General features: G+C 55.7%; 1 protein-coding gene across 1 annotated transcript; it reads right to left on the reverse strand.

Annotated features, from left to right (window-relative positions):
* Positions 1–7,758: 7,758 nt before the first annotated feature.
* On the reverse strand, positions 7,759–16,942 carry CHRD (chordin). Its single transcript, XM_049628455.1, has 23 exons — positions 16,707–16,942; positions 16,373–16,476; positions 15,727–15,856; positions 15,448–15,576; positions 15,259–15,358; positions 15,047–15,134; positions 14,545–14,686; positions 14,289–14,429; positions 14,123–14,205; positions 13,899–14,046; positions 13,644–13,750; positions 13,401–13,520; positions 12,296–12,452; positions 11,731–11,951; positions 11,167–11,280; positions 10,561–10,824; positions 10,384–10,477; positions 10,210–10,266; positions 9,828–9,931; positions 9,274–9,376; positions 8,711–8,865; positions 8,441–8,540; positions 7,759–8,216 (listed from the first exon to the last, which is right to left on the reverse strand). Exons 1-23 carry the CDS (start codon positions 16,852–16,854, stop codon positions 8,161–8,163), a joined length of 2,865 nt encoding a protein of 954 aa, XP_049484412.1. The 5' UTR covers positions 16,855–16,942; the 3' UTR covers positions 7,759–8,160.
* Between the last annotated feature and the right edge of the window lie 1,379 nt (positions 16,943–18,321).

Below are 18,321 nucleotides of genomic sequence, written 5' to 3' on the forward strand. Positions count from 1 at the left end.
GCACTTTAAAACTCTCATCTTCCAGTTGTGGAAAGAAAAACATCTACTAAAGGAATTTCAGGCATCAGCCAGCAGGTGCACTAATGTTTGTGTCAAGGGAAGAGGGGGATATGTCCTGGAAGTAAATCTGAGTGAGACCTCTTGGGACCTGATGGGGTGATCAGAAGGAAAGGTGCTGGGCCTCTCCCCAGATGGGCTCCCCACTCCCCTAGCACTGATCTGGCTCCAGCTGCTGGAGCTGCTGGGGGAGAATGAGGCATTTGGGGTCCTCCAACATCTGGAGTCACCCTGCCAGGAGGAATCCACCTGGTACCTCCCCACCCCCATCTTTCCTCTGCTCCCTTCTTTCACATTAGCCCCTTGCATCAGAGTTTCCAGGAGTCCATTTCTGTTTTCTGGCATGGAGCTTCTTTAGGTGGCCTTCCGTGAGATTTTCAAACTCCAGCCTGCCTGGTCTGCCAACCTGGAAACCTCTCTGTGTTTCATGTGACATTTTGGCCTCTAACATTTCCAACCACAAAATATGCACTTGAATTGCAACCTCTGCCTTGGTAGAGATTTTACTGTAAGGTTCCTTTCCTGCTGTGAATAGAACCTCCTCCCTTCTTCCTCTCCCTCCTTTTCCAGACTCACAAATGCCTGGGGTGGGTTGTATTTTGAAGGCAAACTCATACAGGCATAACTGACCCATTAATGCACGTGACTTCATTGTACCTGGTAGTAGATATTTCTTTAACTCTTACTCTATTCATATTTCATTTTTATATAGTATATAATTTAAATGTTAGAAGAAGAGATTTAATACTAGTGATCAAGAGTCCATTCCCTATTCTTGTGGGGGTCCAGCTCTCTCCCTAATATTCCAAGGGACTCTTTTTCTTAGAATCCCCTCTCACTCGGAGTTTAGATATCTACAGACACAGATTTCACATGTATCTCACAGTTGTGGCAGGTCTCTTCCCTTCTCCTCTCCTAATAAGGAACTTAGCCCCATTCATAATTTTATACAAATCATTACATAGCCCCATGGTTCATTCCCTCCCCTCCTTCAGTCTTTATTCAAATGTCACCTTACCAGAGAATTCTGTGACCATCCTTATCAAAATTACCCTCAGATCCTCCTCCCCCACTTTCCCTTCTCCTGATGTAATTTTTTTTTCCCATAGCACCATCTTCTTCTGGCACACTGTATGTTTGACATATATCGCATTTATTGACCGTCTTCCCCAGCTGGATTATAAACTCCATACAGGCAGGGCTTTTTGTCAGTGTAATTCACTGCTGAGTCCCCAGCACCTAGAGTAGTGACTGGCATAATAAAGATGCTCAATAAATATTAGTTGAGTGAATAAACTGCCATGAGGCATTGGTGGCATGGCCGATTTGCTGAAAATGTGCTGTGATGGACTTGTCTACATCCTTGCTACTCACAAAGTGTCCTGGACCAGCAGCAGCAGCAAATGGCCTGGGAGTTTGCCAGCAGTACTGAATCCCAGGCCTCACACCAGACCTGCTGAATCAGACTCTGCATTTAAACAAGATCCGAGGACGATTCATATGCACATTAAAGATAGAAAAGCACTGGTCTGGGGCGCCTGGGTGGCTCAGTCCGTTAAGCATCCAACGTGGCTCAGGTCATGATCTCATGGCTCTCATCGGACTCTGTGCTGACAGCTCACAGCCTGGAGTCTGCTTCAAATTCTGTGTTTCCCTCTGTCTCTGCCCCTCCCCCACTCATGCTCTGTCTCTCTCTCTCCTTCAAAAGTAAATAAACATTTAAAAAAAAAAAAGAAAGAAAAGAAAAGCACTGACCTGTATCACAACAATGCAAACAACTGAAACTTGGATCTTACACATCTCTGTTCTTAAAAGGCTTTCTTATAAGCAAGAAATAGGTTACAATAAGGCTCTGGGGAGGGAACCAGGTTGCCTGGGGAATGATGATGGTAGGAAGAAACTATTCCCTAGGAATCATTTTGTGCCTTTTGCATACAATTAGTATCTATTTAAAAGTGAGTAAATTGATCAGTTGTAAGATAGAGTACATAATTAAAGGCCTTCTGTTACTTCTCCTTGGACACCTTTCCGGGGCCTCCTTTCTCTGTAGGCTCTTGTCTTGCTGCTTACCATCCCCTACCCCAGCTCCCTCCCCAGATCAGTGTAAAGAATAGGTCTCTACTGGGGCACCTGGGTGGCTCAGTCAGTTGAGCCTCCGACTTCACCTCAGGTAGTGATCTCACGGGTTCGGGTTCATGAGTTTGAGCACCACCCCCAACCCCGTCGGGCTCTGTGCTGACAGCTCAGAGCCTGGAGCCTGCTTCAGATTCTGTTTCCCCCTCTCTCTCCACCCCACCCCTGCTTGTGCTCTATCTCTTTCAAAAATGAATAAACATTTAAAACTTTTTTTAAAAAAATAAAAATAAATAGAATAGGTCTCTATAGCTATCCACTTAGCAGGCAGAAAGGACTACAGAACCTTTGGGTTTTAAAGGACAAGTTCATTGCTTCTTTAGATTCATGTTAGGGGAAAGTGAACCAGAAATAAAGGAAACGGAAAACCCCGTGTTCAAACAAACATGGATGTAAATGACAAATGCAGCGTGGACAGCTTCACTCTCTCACACAGAACACACTTCAGACGTGTGTGCGTGCACACATGTACACATGTCAATGCTCCCCAAAAGCACCGTAAAAAGATGCGAGCTTGCATCCACTTCCCCGTCATCTTCCTTCATCTCCCCTCAGAGAGGGTGCTGGTCAGGACCCAGCCCTCCATAGTGGGCACCAGGGCCACCAGGAAGAGCGGGGGCAGCAGCAGGAAGTGCAATAGCTCCCCAGGGCGTCCTTGCCATGCGTGTACAAAGTCACAGCCACAGCCACCTGTGCCAGTCTCGTGTGCTGCTTCACCAGCCATGCCAGGCTCATCTGGTCCACCAGTTCCTGGGCTGGAAGGACCTGTCCGTGGCAGAGCTGTCTTCCTAGAACCCGTGCTGAATGCAGACAGCAGCCTCTCTTGTCCCCGCATGGAGAAGGACTCAGTGGGGTGCTCAGTGGCAGCTCCCCTTCCACTGTCACTTGCTACCTTCACCCATCCCCCATCTCGTTCCACCACACAATTGGAGAGTGAGGAGTCTCTGTCCCTGCAGTAGGACCAGGGACTCAGCCAGGCACGCGGGACTCCAAAAGAGGAGGAAGCCAAAGAGGAGGAAGCCGCGTCTCAGCCAAGGAGCCAGGCCAGCCAAGGCATGCGAACGTGAGAACACGGTGAATGACTCCTCCCAAGGGACAGCTGGAGCCCTGGCCACCAGGAGACAACCCCACTGGCCAACCTCTGCTGCCCACATGGATGGGACAACCTTCAGACCCGCCCAACACCCATCAGCTGAGGAGCTGGGACCCCACTGGCTCTAGTCAATTTGCTGAAAATCAAATCACTCAATGCCAGTTTGCCAAGTTTTCTGAGTTGGTGAGGACATTCTCAAAATTTCTGGGTTTTTGCCTCCACTGGCATTTTAAAAAAAAGTTTTTAATGTTTATTTTTGAGAGAGAGAGACAAAGACAAATCACAAGCAGCGGGGCAGGGGGCGGGGGGGGGGGGGAGGGGGGGGGGGAAGGGCAGAGAGACAGGGAGACAGAATCCAAAGCAGGCTCCAGGCTCTCAGCACAGAGCCCAATGTGGGGTTCGAACCCACGAACAGTGAGATCATGACCTGAGCCAAAGTCAGCCGCTTAACCGACTGAGCCACCCAGGTGCCCCGTCCACTGGCATTTTAAATGCAAAGGGTTAGATTTCCCTTAAATGCAATCCCCGCTTTCCCTATTTGTGCAAATTTACTTGTTCTCCAGCTCCAGAGGTATACAAATACCTCCACTGGGTCAAGGACGGACATCACTCACTTCACAAGTGGGAACAGAGGTGCTGCAAGGACAGGACCCAGAGTGGGGTGCAGGGCAGACTACAACTTAGAAAATACCCAGGGATTTTTTTTTATTTTTTTAGTGTTTATTTATTATTGAGAGACACACACACAGAGAGAGAGAGAGAGAGAGAGAGAGAGAGAGAGAGAGTATAAGCATGGAAGGGGCAGAGAGAGAGGGAGACACAGAATCCGAAGCTGGGTCCAGGCTCTGAGTGGTCAGCACAGGGCCTGACATGGGGCTCGAACTCACAAACTGCAAGATCATGACCTGAGCCGAAGTCGGACGCTCAACCAACTGAGCCACCCAGGCGCCCCAGTACCCAGGGATTTTTAAACAGCAGCTATCCAGGGGTTGGAATTCTTTCTTTCTAACAGGTGACTTCTTCTTTCTTCCTCACACGTCTGTGTACTGCCATAATTGTTCACAATGACTTACTTCTGTGATGAGTAAAAGTAATTCTGGCAGCTCCTTTTTTTTAAATAAAAACATATATCAAAGGCCAACGATGTTATAAGGGGTGGCTCCATCCTCGGTGCATAATCATTGCACAATCCCTAAGAATTCCTTCATCTGTCATCTTCTTTTTAGTTGAATTATAATTGACACACAATATCACATCAGCTTCAGGTATACAATATTTTTGACATCTTTAACAAAGTATTTCTGGGGGCGCCTGGGTGGCTCAGTCGGTTGACCATCCGACTTCAGTTCAAGTCATGATCTCACGGTTCGTGGGTTCGAGCCCCACTGTCAGGCTCTGTGCTGGCAGCTGGGAGCCTAGAGCCTGCTTCGGATTCTGTGTCTCCCTCTCTCTCTGCCCCACCCCCCTCCCTCTCTTTCTCTCTCTCTCTCTCTCTCTCTCAAAAATAAACATTAAAAAAAAATTAAAAATAAAAGACCAACAAAATATTTCCGGTATCCCATACATGTTCCCTGTGCTTTTTTCCTTCACACATTGTCTCTGACTACCTAGAGCATGGTGAATGAAAATGTGTCCCTCCCGGCCCACCTGGTGAGCTCCCTCCTTGGCCCAACTTTATTACTTTATGAAACCTCCCCCTCTGTTACTCTTGTTGTGCCAGAAGAGTCACACTTTTTCTATTTCCCGTGATCTTTGTAAACAGAAGCCGAACGCAACAGAACAGTTGTTCTGAAACTTTTTCCAAGGCAACCAATTCTTCTCTGGAATGCAGGCCTTCACAGAAGTGGTGGCCAAATGGAAGGAGAGTGGGGCCTGTACTCCCCACTCCCAGGAAGCGCCCAGGCTCCTCCCCCCACTCCCAGTGCCATTGCTCCCTCTGCCCAGAGGGAGGCACCGGCACTCGCTCCCTCTCAGGGTCTGAAAACGACTGCTTAAGTCATCACCATCCATTATTCTAGTACCTGCACAGACGCTACCCTGAGTTGTGGCCCAACCTGAACCGGTGGGTGTCGGCAGCGCCACCGTGCGATAGCTTCACGTGGCTGTCCATCACCTGACACCGAAGTCTGGAAGTGCCGTATAAACGCCTGCAAATGGTGTCACCGCGGCCCGCCTCGGCAGCGGTTCACGAGTCGAAAGCCTCCAAGCGGAGGGCTGCACGCGGAGGAGTTGTCTTCTCACAAAGCAGCTGTGCCAGAACCACCCCCATTTCTCCTCTGGCCAAGCGGGGGCCCCTGTGTCCTACCTTCCATCTCTTTCTGCTGGAGAAGTGCGGAGGCTCTGTCAAAGCCTCTGCGAAGTAGAAGGCCTGACTGACACACTTTAGACATCAGATTTTAAGTCTCACCAGCAACTGTTTCGAGACACTGAAATACGCAACCCCAGGGCAAACGGGCTTCTTCTCAGGTGGTGGTGTTTTTAGAAAGGGAAAGAGCTCTCTGGGTCTTTGTGGTTCCCTAAAGGGGAACAGCTGGGGTGCCCTCTTGAGGTCTCTACAGGTCAGGGCTTCCAGTTTGTCTGACGTGTTCCTCATACGCTGCACAGGGCTGGACATCCGTGGTCACCACACCACCTTCCTGGGGCTCGCAGGGCCTGGGGACCAACCAGCTTTGGTGGGGATGTGGGCTATGACAGGTGTTTCAGGGGCTGGTGTCTGAGGAGAGCCCTCCTCTGCCTGGGCCACTAGCTGTCCATTCATTTGCTCAGCTGACATCCCCTGACACTGCTCTGAAGTCCTGATGGGTCCTGCGGGTCAGGGTCCCTGGGGTAAACCCATCGAGCAAGACTGTGGATGCTCACTGCCCCTGCCCTTCCTGTCGTCTTGTGAGCATCAGTAGCAAACTCGTGTTAAACTGAGGATGAAAATTTCCTTTTCAACCAACCCTTCTTCCCACGAAGTTCCCTTGCCAGGGAGGACGATACCATCAGCACATCCGTTCCTGGGCCAAATCCTCCATCTCACCACACCTGGCCCTGTACTTCGTTCTCTGCCTTTAGCCCTGTGTCAATCCTGCTGTTTGGCTTCCCTATCTGACCCTCGCGATGCCCCTACTGGCAGCCAGGGCTCTGGGCCAAGTCCAGTTTTCCCCATCCTCATCATCCTTCGTCTCCAACCAGCCTCCCCACTCCCCCTGGGCATTCGGCAGAATATCTCATTAATGGAAACCCTTCGCCACACTGCCCAGACTTCCCCCTGCCTTTCACTTCCAACCAGCTCCAGGAATCCTACCTCAGCCAGAGTGCCTTTCCAACTAACGTGTGCCAGGCCCAGAGCTGCGGGGTTCACGTGTTCTGATCGGATCCTGTGAGGGAGATACCAGTTTCACAGAAAGGAAACAGGGACTTGACTCCCGAAAGTTAAATAACTCGGCTAGCTGACAGCAGAACTGGAGCTCCAAGGGGCTAGGACAATAACTTCTTTAGGACACACACCATGCTTCATCCTACACACGAAGGCTATGATTGCTCTTTCCCACTACCCAACCAGGTCATAAAATTCCATCCTCACTTTATCCCCCATTGTTTATACAAAAGATAGATCTGCAGGTGCATGTATCTGCTCTCTATCCTGACACTCTTCTTTCCCTTGTGCCCCTGAGCTCTGTGGGAATGCCCAGTTGCTGATGGCAGCAATGGGGAGGAACCGGGGAGAGGTCTTATCTTATTCTGTATACCACTTGGTACCAAGATAAGCTCAGCCAAGAACGGGGCCAGGGGCTGATTCCAGTCTACTCTGATCCAGATTTGCCCCAGAATTGGTCCCGAATGCAATTCATTTCCAGAAAAGAATAACCGGGGCTTGGTTGCCTCACTTTAAACAAAGAAGACAGAGGCTGGTGGCACTTTTGTTTCTCTCTTTGGAGCCACTTCAAACATAGGGTCAGCAGGGTGGCTGGGTGGCTCAGTCAGTTAGGCATCTTGATTTTGGCTCATGTTATGATCTCACGGTTCGTGAGTTCAAGCCTAACGTCTGGCTCTGCACTGATAACACGGAAGCCGCTTGGGGTTCTCTCTCTCTCCCTCTCTCTCTCTACCCCTCCCCTGCTCACACACACAACTCTTTCTCTCTCTCTCAAAATAAATAAATAAACTTAAAAAAAAAAAAAAAACATGGGGTCAGCAAAATGCCAACCATGAGTAGACCAGTGGAAACCACATTTGTGTCTAAATCCTGCTTCGGGTTGCCTGAGTTCTTGAGGCTCTGGTCCATCTCAGTGACATTGCCAGGCCCCTCTGTGGAATCCCACAATGCCAGCCAACAGCTATGCTTCCACTCTCCTTCTCCAGGTCTCCTCCTGCTCCCCAAGGCTCAGAGGGAAGCCCCTGGAGTCAGGGCTCCCACTCTCAGACCTTCTCCACGGAGGCCCACTCAGGTCCCTGGCCACAAAGAAACAACTTTTAGCCCTGAGACTGAAAAAAAAAAAAAAAGTTTTAATAAATACAAAAATCTCCAATAATGACTCTGCTCAGCTCAGGGGCAGCAGGAGTGAAGTGGAGGGACCCTTGGTGCTGAGTGAGGATAAATTAAAAATCCCAATAAGCCAGTGACATTATGTACAGAAAGAAAGGGGTTGGACTTCTAAGGCAGAGGCTGGAGGGTGACTGGGCAGGAGTCAGAATGGCCGTGGCCTTGGCCTGCCCTGGCTGCCCCTTCCCCTTGTGGAATTGTGGTTCCCAGAGGTAGTGGGGGGAGGGAGAAGAGGCAGAAAAGAGCCGAAGGCACTTGATTTCCCACAGGAGGATGCAGGGCCCTTGGCGCCACTCCTTCTCCCAGCCCAGGCCCCGTCCTCTTGGTCATGTGGCCTTCTGGCTGCTCCCTAGGAGCCTTCGGCTTCTTTCTCAGGCTCTGGAACTGTCCTGGTCTCTGGGGCTGCTGGAGACAAAAGGGAATACATTTTGGAGAGAGAGGAAATTGGGCGGCACGGAGGACACAGCGGAGCATCTCTGTTCTAGGCCCAGAAAGGTCAGAACTTTTAAACAAGTCAGCACACACAATCTGTGTGACTCAGTCACCCGTGAAGCAGATGGCACTGCTCCTGGCAGGCAGCAGGTGCCCCCTTCCCTCCCGGGGTGCCCCACATACAGCCCCTCACTTACATCGCCGGGGTGAGCAGTGGGAGCAGCAGCGACTCTCCTTCCCTGGACCACAGGACAGTGGCAGTGAACAGTCATCCCGCTCACAGTGGGGCACCCCTGCCTGGTGCCAGACAGAGTAGATTTTGAGGGTACCCAGAGGCACAGGGGAACAGCAGCCTCCAGCCTCTTCAGGGAAGCCCACTCCCAGGAGCCTACCCTCCCTGGAAAGGCCTCCCCACTCTAGGCCAGGTCCCCAATGCCCATCTCACACAGAGCCCACTCCCCACTTACTCCACATCTGCAGGTGATACAGCTCATCTCCCCAAAGGGAGGCACCGAGGGGTGCCAGCTCTGGCTCTCTGGGAACCACTGCCCTGCAAAACGGCAGCCCCGGGGCCCATCGGCCTGCATGGGGTCCCCCAACTGGGGGTGGGCCCCTGACCCCACTGTTGGGAGGGAGGAAGAGATCAGCAGATGTGAGCTCTGTAAGGGCCACCCAGGTTTTATTTGTTTTTGAATCTCCAACACCTAGCAGTTTCTGGCACTTAGTAGGTGACAAATTTGGATGAAAGGATGGATGGATGGATGGATGGATGGATGGATGGATGAGAGGGAGGGAGAAAGAAAGGGAGGGAGGGGTAGGAATTGGAACCCATCATAGCCCACTAATAAATACATGCACAGTCTTTCCAGTGCGTTTAGAGCCCTAGCTCCTAGGCACAGAGCAGTGCTCAGTGAACGCTGAATTAGCTGAGAAGTTCCTTCCATCCACCTTCACTATGCACCCCCTCACCCATGACAAGCCAGTGAAGCACCTCAACTGCCCCAAGAGGCCTCAGTGCCCACCCCCTCACCTGGACACTGTTTGCAGCAGTCAGTGGGGTTGGCACGGACAGGCTGGGCACAGGCCAGCCGAGGACACTGCACCTTCTCACAGTGCACCTCTCCAGTGCCCCCCTGTAGGGATCCATTGAGGAATGGGTGTCAGAAAGGAAGGGGAGCCTCCTGCTTCCTCCCTCTCCTTTCCATCCCTCCAATGTCGTATTTCCATGGCCTTTCACTCAGAGGCCCTGGGCTGGTGCTTTATATACCTGAACTCAAATGCTCACGGTAGCCCTGCAACATAACTGCTATGGTATCTGCTTGCAGGAGTGGAAAGGGAAGTTCAGGGAGGTACAGAAAGTGCCAGGGCTATGTGGAGCTGGTCGGCTGGCAGAGCCAGAATTCACACCCACATCAGCCCTTCCCTTTTCCTGCAGGAAGCTGATTCTCAAAGCTCAAAGGACTTTTCAGTGTTTTAATCCTTGAGCCTCCCTCACCAAGGCTGGGCTTTTCCCTCTGGCAGCCCCCTCCCCACCTCTGCAGACCCTGCTGGGTTATGGCACCAGAGAGGATTGGGCAGTCATACCTTGCAGGTGCAGACAGCACACTTAATTAAGCCAAAGGGGGGCACGACAGGGTGCCACCGGGTACCCGCTGCCCGCCAGCTCCGGTCACCATCAAAATAGCAGCCTGGGGGACAGGGAGGAAGGGGGGGGGGACAGTGCCCAGCTGCCGTGAGTATTCAGCTCATTGGCTGGGCCCACAATCAAGGCTGGAGTCTCAGGCCAACCCCATACTAGTCTAACACCAGGACCCATTTGTGGACCAGTGACTCTAATGAAGCCTGAACCTGTGCCCTTCAGTCTCCCCCCCCCCTCCATATATATTCTCACCCTTTTGTGCCCCTCCTGGTCCCACCCAACAGCTCCCCTGGATTCCTCATCCCTGCACACAGACTTCCAGCTCACCCTCTCCGGGGTCTCTGCTCCGTGACAGCCCCGACAGGTCTCTGACATCTTGCTTCTCTGTGGAGCCAAAGAAATAGTGAAGGCAGAGGATGGCGGCCCCCCTTCCCTCCCTAGAGGCCTTAGCCCCTACAGTGGACCTTCCACTACCCTCTCCCACTGGGACAGGTCACTCACCGGGGCACACAGGACAGCACTGGTCTGGTGCCTGCACTGGGCTCGGACAGCTGGGCGGCGGGCACACCACGGGGTCACAAATCACTGTGCGTCTCTGCAAAGAGAGATGGGGTGGTTGGCTGGGACCCTTGCCCCAGAATCCAGACCCCAGTGCACCCTTCCGCAGGGGCATCCTACCTGACAGGTGCAAAGCGAGCAGAGCGGGTCGTAGTTAGGCGCCCAGCGAGCCCCATGGGGGCGCTGCTGTCCCTCAAAGAAGCAGGTGTTGGGGTCTCGCGGCCGCCCGGGGCCGCCGGGTTTGGCTGGCGCAGGGGCGTCCTGGCCAAGCACAGCCGGCAGCGCGGGCAGTGCGGCGGCCGCTGAGTCCGGCGCCCACGCTCCTTCGGCCCCCGCCGCCGCCAGGCGCAGGCCGCCCACCTCGCACTGGTTGGCGATGTGCACCTGGGAGGAGAGGCGAGTTGAGGCAGCAGCCGAGCTCCCTCCGCGTCTCCACCAGCCTCGGCCAGCCCACCTGCCCGAGACACCTCGACCCCTGAGCACCCCTGCGTCCCAGGAGGATGCTATTAGCACCAGCAGTCACCCCAGCGACCAGAGACAGGGTGGTCTGCTGCCAGCCTCGTCATGTACCTTGTCTGGCTTTATCCTCCCAACCAGCCAGGGAATGTGATACTACCCCCCACCCCCACCCCCCCAGGGCTCAGAGAGAGCAAAGTGACTCAGGCAAGAGCACACAGTGCCGGCTCAACTCTGAAACATCCCCAGCGGCCCACACTGCCTGCCTACCTGCCCCCGGAGCTCCCCGTGGGGGCTACCCTTGGTGGTGATCAGCAGGGAGGCAGTGCCCTGAGCCAGGTGCCGCAGCAGCTCAGGCTCCAGGTCCTTCACCACGCCCTGGGCCTGTAAGAGCCGGGATATGGGATGGGAACAAGGCCGTCCAGGGCTGCACCTACCCTTCTTAATTCACAGATGAGAAACCGAGACCCAAGGAGGTTAAGTAAAGTCTTCAAGGAAGTGAGCCCATTAATGGTGGTGTGGAGCTCAGAGAGCCAGGCCTCTCTGACTCCAAGTCCACCCCATTTGAGGGGTTTTGCTCCACCCCACCTGCTCCTTTGGAGGTTCAGGATGTTACATGCTATCCAAGAGATCCCACCAGAGAAGGACACAGGAAGGAGAATGGATAACAAAAGTCTGAGTCAGATTCACACCCAGGTCTGTCTGACTCCCGAGCCCATGTCAGCTCTGCCATACCAAGCTACCTGCTCTCTGCTTTCCCCGCCACAGGCCCACACAGCCCTTCGTGCTAAAAAGCAGATACTTTCAAAGCTGCCTCCACCATCATGTCCTCACCTCTGGGCCATAGAATCCCTTCAGCAGGCGCCGGGGCCCTGGCATCCCAGGAGGCCCTAGGAGGTGGGCAGTGACTGTGCCCTGTTCTGAGCCACCAAGCCCAGCCAGCAGCACTTCATAGTGCAGGTGACAGTGGGTATCCAGCGAGAGCCAGGCATGTCCTGCTGCCTGGCTCTGCACAGGGGGCAACACCAGGGCTCCTGCCAGGGGCACGGGCAGTGCTGGATCCAGACAGAGGACAGGTGACAGATGAAAAGGTGGCCTGGAGCAGCCCGGTATTCCCCATCTCCCCGGCCTCCCCCAACATGCATTCCACAAATCGGCCGACACTGTCCATAGGCCCAGGGCAGGGTGGAGGGGGAGGCAAGCAGCAAGTTTTAGACCCCTGCACCATGGCAACAGAGAAGGTCTCCCATCAGGGCCACCCCGTACATCCCCACCTTCTCCAGATGCCAACCTCGAGCTCAGGCACAGAGAAAGACACACCAGGCTCTGGCACCATGCTCACATGCTTGAGTCACAGATCACAGGATACCAAAGGGCAGGCAGATCCCAGGGCACTCACTGTCATGGCGGGTGCTGTGTCCACTATAGGGCAGGGCAGCCACATGCCCCCTCAGTTCTCCATCTGGGAAGTCCTTGGTGCCCACATTCAGGAACAGCTCATTCTGCAGCAGCATATGAGCCCCTCGGGCACCCAGTCCAGGGCAGACACCCACAGCCTGGGGGACAGGGAAGGATGCCAGACTTAGATGCCCTAGCTGCAGTCTGCCAGATTCCAGACGAACCCCTCCTCAGCTTTCACATAAGCCCAAGGTTCCGAATGTCTTCCATGTTTTCTTACACCCAACACACTTCTACACATGCATAACACTGGATAAGAACCTTGAAAGCCCAGGTTCCAGTCCCTTCTCTGCCATTTCCTACCTATGCAACAATCTTGAGGAGTTATTTAACCTGTCTGATCCTTCGCTTCATTATCTATAAAATGGGAACTGTAAGGGCCAAAAATAATATAAGTAAGGCAACCAGTGCACTATGTAGCATGTAGAAAGGCTCAGTAAGGGGCACCTGGGTGGCTCAGTTGTTTAAGCCTCTGACTCTTGATTTCAGCTCAGGTCATGATCTCATGGTTTACGAGTTTGAGCCCCACATCCAGCCCCCCTACAAGCCCCACGTCGGGCCCCACATCAAACCCCACGTCAAGCCCCACACTGGGTTCCATGTCAATGGGATTCTGTCTCCCTCTCTCAGCCCTTCTCCTGCTCTCTCTCTGTCTCTCTCTCCCTCAAAATAAATTTAAAAAATTTCAAAAACTTTTTTAAAAATTTAAAAATGTTAACTATAGGGAAAAAAAAAAAGAAGGATTCATTTGTAAGTGGCAGCCATTGCTATCACATTTATAATTATATGGTCTCCCTGTCCAACTCCTCCTCCCATTTGATGTGAGCTTGCTGAGGACAGGGGCCACACCTGATTTTCTTTGTATTCCAGTCTCTAGCCCGAGGCTCACTAAAAACATGTCCAGTGAGTCAATGTGTCAGTGAGAGAATCTGTTAGTGAGTGAATGATTCTGAACATCTCTGCTCATCCAACCTGGCTTCCCACAGCCCTGCATTGTTAGCTCTGGGGTGTGGGCCCTGTGGCCTGGCTCTGCCTGAAGTACTCACTGTGTGTCCTCCCAGCTGGGGTCCAGCCATGTGGCACAGGACGGTCCGCTGGTTCCTCCGCTGAGGCTTGGTCTCCAGTGTCATGGCCACCACCTCACTGCCTGTACCTACCACTTGTACCTGGTGGGCAGGGTTGGGGAGGGCAAAGTGAAGTGGCAGAGAAGGCCTGGGGCCTGAACCATGAAGGCCAAAGCTCGACCCCGGCCTGCTGCCCTCCCACCTCCTGCAGCCCCCGACTCTTACCTGGTAGATCAGGGAGCCATTTCCTAGTAGTGTAAGGCTGGCTGAGCCGGCTGCACCCGTCTGAACTGGGATCAGGGCATCGGCCCCGCAAAGGACGCTTTGCAGGACTACAGAGGGGCGAGATAGGTGGAGGCTGGCTTGTCCTACAGCCATTCATACGCCCAGCCCACAGGTTGCCTCCCATACCCACCCCGGCCACTTGTCTGTGCCTCTTGGTTGTGTGTGCCCGGGGTGCCAGGCCCCACCCTGCCTCACCATCGCAGCTCTGCCTGGCAGCAATGTGTCCACTGATGCGCAGCCCTGGCCCACCTGCCCTCTCCAGGGCCATTGTCAGTTCCCCCTGCACCAGCCAGTCCATCTCCTGGGCTGTCAGGTTGGGCAGCACTTCGGCAAAGCCTGGCTCCTGGAGGGAGAGCAAGGAATGGTGGGGGCAGCAAGAGGCCGGAGCAGGTGGCAGCAAGAGCCAGACCCTCACTCACCTGGACCGAGGCATTGGCGTAGAGCTCTCGCAGCAGCTGCCCCTGATGTAGAATCTGGAGCCGCAAGGGAACCTGGCTTGGCCCTGCAACAGCCATCCGTATGGATGCCTCTGACAGACAGGTGCTCTGCCTCCTCTCCTCACTTGCCCTGCCCCCTCCCACTTACCCCCACTCCTGGGTTCCAGCAGCCCACGGAAGAGCAGCAAAAAATGCAAGGAGTCCTCTGTGTCACTGAGAGTGAGTAGGGTGATGCCCCCTGTGCCAGGCTGTGGGGGGCCTTCCAGAGTCAGAATGGCACTGAAGGTCTCTGGGGGAAGGAAGACCATGAGAGCCCATCAGAAAGTCCCCTCTTCAGCCCACTCCATTCCTGGGGATAGAGAAGACTCAGAACTTCATGTCCAGGGGCCATCTGCTCCCCTCACCTGCAGCCAGGGCCCGGTGCCGGATGAGAGGCCCCCAGACCTCCCCTGAAGGGTTAGTGGGTGTCACAAGTGCCACATGTAGCTGTTCTGCCCTAAGGAGCCGCAGAGACAACCGAGGCACTGCCCGCCACACCCCACAGACCTGGAGCAGAGAGACAAGAAGGTCCTACTCAGACAGTATGTAAGACAGGCCAGCTGAGAGGCCTAGCTCTGGTGAGGAAGGAGTACAAAGGAGCCCCCAAGCCCTCCTAGGAAGCTGAAGAAGGGGCCTTAGAGCCAGAGGCTGGGGTCCAAATCCTGGCTCAACCACTTACTAGCTGTGTGACCTTGAGCAAATCACATTCTGCTACTGAGCCTCAGTTCCCTCATCTGTAAAATGGGCATCATAATGTCAGTGCTTTCCTCTCACTGGGCTGTTATGAGGACCAAAGGAGGCATTGCAGAGCACGCCCTCAGCATAGCGCCCAGACTGGAGAAGCACTCATAAATGGCATCATCTCACCAGGCCATCTTGACTGGGGGCCGCAGGGTGTTCAAACAGGACACTGCCAGTGGAGTCTGAGAAGCGGATTCGAGTAGGGCGGTCCAGCCTGGGAATGAGGGTCTGGTGAGTATGGGCTCTGAGCCTAGGCCAGGAGCAGCTCCTCCAGCCTCTCCCAACTCTCCTTCCCCAGTCCCCAGCTGGCCCCCTCCTCCCACCTTCCCCTTTCTCACTGCCTGTAGGAGATGGAGAAACGCAAGCTAGAGCGCAGCAGAGACACTCGGGCCCGTGCCACGGCCTGCGACCTCGGCCCTGTCAGCAGCGCCACGAAGTCTGTGAGGAAAAGATGTCCCTAGTATCGTCACCCACTGGGGCAGCCCGGCCCCAATCACAACCCCAACTCCTGCCTGGCCCCTACCTACCGGTGTGGCCGTCTCCGCGCGTCCGATCTTCAGAGCCTGGTTCCCCGCGGTCGCTGTAGCTGCGGTGCTCTGGATCCCGCGGATACTCAAAGGCCAGGCCTGTAGGCTGCCTCTCCGGACCGCTGCGCTCTAAGCCAGGAGTGGGAAACACGGGCTTCAGCTGGGCACCGAGAAGGCAGTCGGTGGTTTCATCTGCTCCATCCGCCCCATCCATCCTTGTGGCTCAGAACCAAGTACCACTGCCCTGCCGCCCTCCCCTCACTGCGGAGCGGGCCTTACCCTGGGGACAGGTCTGGCAGCAGTGTCCCGGCAACTGCCGCGGCTGCACGCAGGCCAGGGTTGGGCACTCAGGTTTGATGTTCTTGCAGCTGACCCTGCCCGGGCCCCTTGAGCGGCGACCCCACTGAGGCTGCTTGCAGAGAAGATGCAAAAACCAAGTGAGTGCAAGATGCCAATTGGTGAGACCCAGGGCGAGCAAGGGAGAGTCAGAACCAGAGCGAGGTCATCCCATGGAGTCAGACCACTCTGCTTCTTACAAGCTGTGTGACCCTAGACAATTTATTTAACCTCTCTGGGACTTAGGGTCCCTATCTGGAAAATGGGGGAAATAATAGTGTGTATCTAGCAGGGTTGTTCTAGGAGTTAAGTGAGAGACAGACGAAACCCTTGGCAAAGAGCCTGACACATAGTGGGTGATCGATAACAGTCAGCACCTGAGACTTGAAGGGGGCACTGCCTCCCACCAGGAGAAAAAAAAAAAATATATATATATATATAGATGTAGATATATATATATATATATATCCCAAATACCTGCAGACTCGCTTCTTTATCCTCAGCGGCTCCGAGTGCACCCCGACATCCCGGGACGCGAGCGCTCCCCCACCCGCAAGGGCCCCGGGCTACGGCCGCTTGGTCCACTCACCGCCTCACAGGCGCACAGCACGCAGCGCATCACCCCGAAGGGCTCCCCCAGGTCCGGGTGCCACGTCTCGTCCAAGGCATAGACCTTCCCGCCGAAGGAGCAGCCTGCGGGGACGGGCTTGGCTGGCGGCCGCTGTCCCGCTCCTGCGGTGTGCCCGCCCCGGGCGCTGCCGGCCGGGCCCTGGGTCCCCCGGCACGACGCGCCTCGCGACCCGCGCCCACCCCTCCAGGCAGCCTGCCGAGCTGAGCCACCTGCGCCCGGCGCCCCCTCCGGGCGGGAGCAGACTTGCCCCGAGCCGGACTCTGCCTGCGCGTCCCTCTAGGCGCCCACCTACCTGCCGCTCCCCGAATGGGCAGCGGCTCCTTCTCGGACCGGATGGGCAGCGCGGGCGGCTCGGGGCCGGCGCCGTGGGCCGGCCGGCAGCCGAGCAGAAGCAGCCCGAGGAGCAGCAGCGGGGCCGGCGGGGCCGGGAGGCTCGGCATGACGCGAACGGGACAGCTGGGGAGGCGGGAGGGAGGAGGGAGCAGGAGCAGGAGGAGGGAGGTGGGAGGAGGGCCGGGCCGGGGGCGGTACGGCGGGAGGGGGCCGGGGCCAGGGCCCGGGCAGTGCGGCGAGGGGCTCGTCGGGCGGCGGGAGTCGGCGCCGGGCCGGGCCGGGCGGGGCGGGAGGAGCGGCCGGGAGGAGCGCGGGCGGGCGGGCGCTGACCCGGGCTGTACGCGCCTCTAGTGCCCTGGGCGCCGGCTCTGGCCCGTTTTATGCCCCGCGCCCGGCGCCCCGGCCGGGGGCCTCCTCCTCAGCAAACGGGGCGGCGGCGGCGGCTCGGCGAGGGGCCGGGCTGAGCCCGGGGGGTCCGGCCCAGCAGCAGCGGCCCGGATCGCGAGTGGGGGAGGGGAGGGAGGGGCTGGGACGGGGCAGGGGAGGAGGGAGGGGCTGCAGGAGAAGGGGGAGCGGAGGGGGGAGGGGGAGGGGAGAGACCAGGGGGCGCGAAGAGGGGAGGAGAGGCGGGTCTGGAGCCCCCCGCTGCCGGAGGCCACAGGGCGGCTGCACCGGGAGGTGCGTGTCCAGCCCGGGACGGGAACCCCAGGCCAGGGAGGGGCAGAGGCTGGGCCTGAGGCCTGGGCCGGCCACTGGGCTAGTACTCGGTAACTGCCGGAAGGATGAAGACTTGTCTTTTAAGGATGACAACGTGCACCAAAGGCCGGTCAACTGATCTCCCCTACTGTGGGCCCACAGCACCTCTCAAACCCCACACTACCCACACTCTCTGTCTAGCTTGTGTCCCTATCTCTTCTCTGAGGTCTGTCCTCATTCTACTGGTCCCCAGGAAGTCCCATTTCAGAGTCCCATTTCTGTCTGGTGACAGTGTTTCCCTCCCTACGGTAACCTGTCCGGTAACCTGTCCGGAGGCCCATCTAACCATCCTCATCCCCAGCCTCACATCCTTTCTCACCTTCTTCCTTCACGCAGGGGACCCTCTGCCTCTCCACCCCACCCCCAACCTCCTTTGTCTTGGTTTCCTGGTCTTGACTGCCTCCCTGTCCCCTCCCACACCCATTCACCCACCATCCTCCCAACCATCCCAGCACCCTCCTTCCTAATCTTGGGAGGCATCTCATCTGGCTGAACTGGAGAATTCCGGGATCTAGGCCATCCTCCTTAGCTGACAGCCCCATCCTTGGGAGGAGGAGCAGAAGGGGAAGAACTGAGGTGGGGGTGATGGGAACAAGGTCAGGCCAGGAGGCCCCTGAGGACAGAGACTGTGAGGAGACTGGGATTGAGGGGAAAGCAAAGGAACTAGAGCCAGGGCCAAAGGAAGAGGGGGGCCAGCAGGAGGTATTTGCGGGGGAGGTTCAGCAGCTGTCTTCCCTAAGACAGGGACACATGGGCCTGGTTATTCTTCTTGTCACATATGGAGTGGTAGGAGATGGAAGAGGGAGAAAGACAGGGCA

This window comes from Panthera uncia, chromosome C2 (genome assembly GCF_023721935.1).
Source record: "Panthera uncia isolate 11264 chromosome C2, Puncia_PCG_1.0, whole genome shotgun sequence".
NCBI lineage: Eukaryota > Metazoa > Chordata > Mammalia > Carnivora > Felidae > Panthera > Panthera uncia.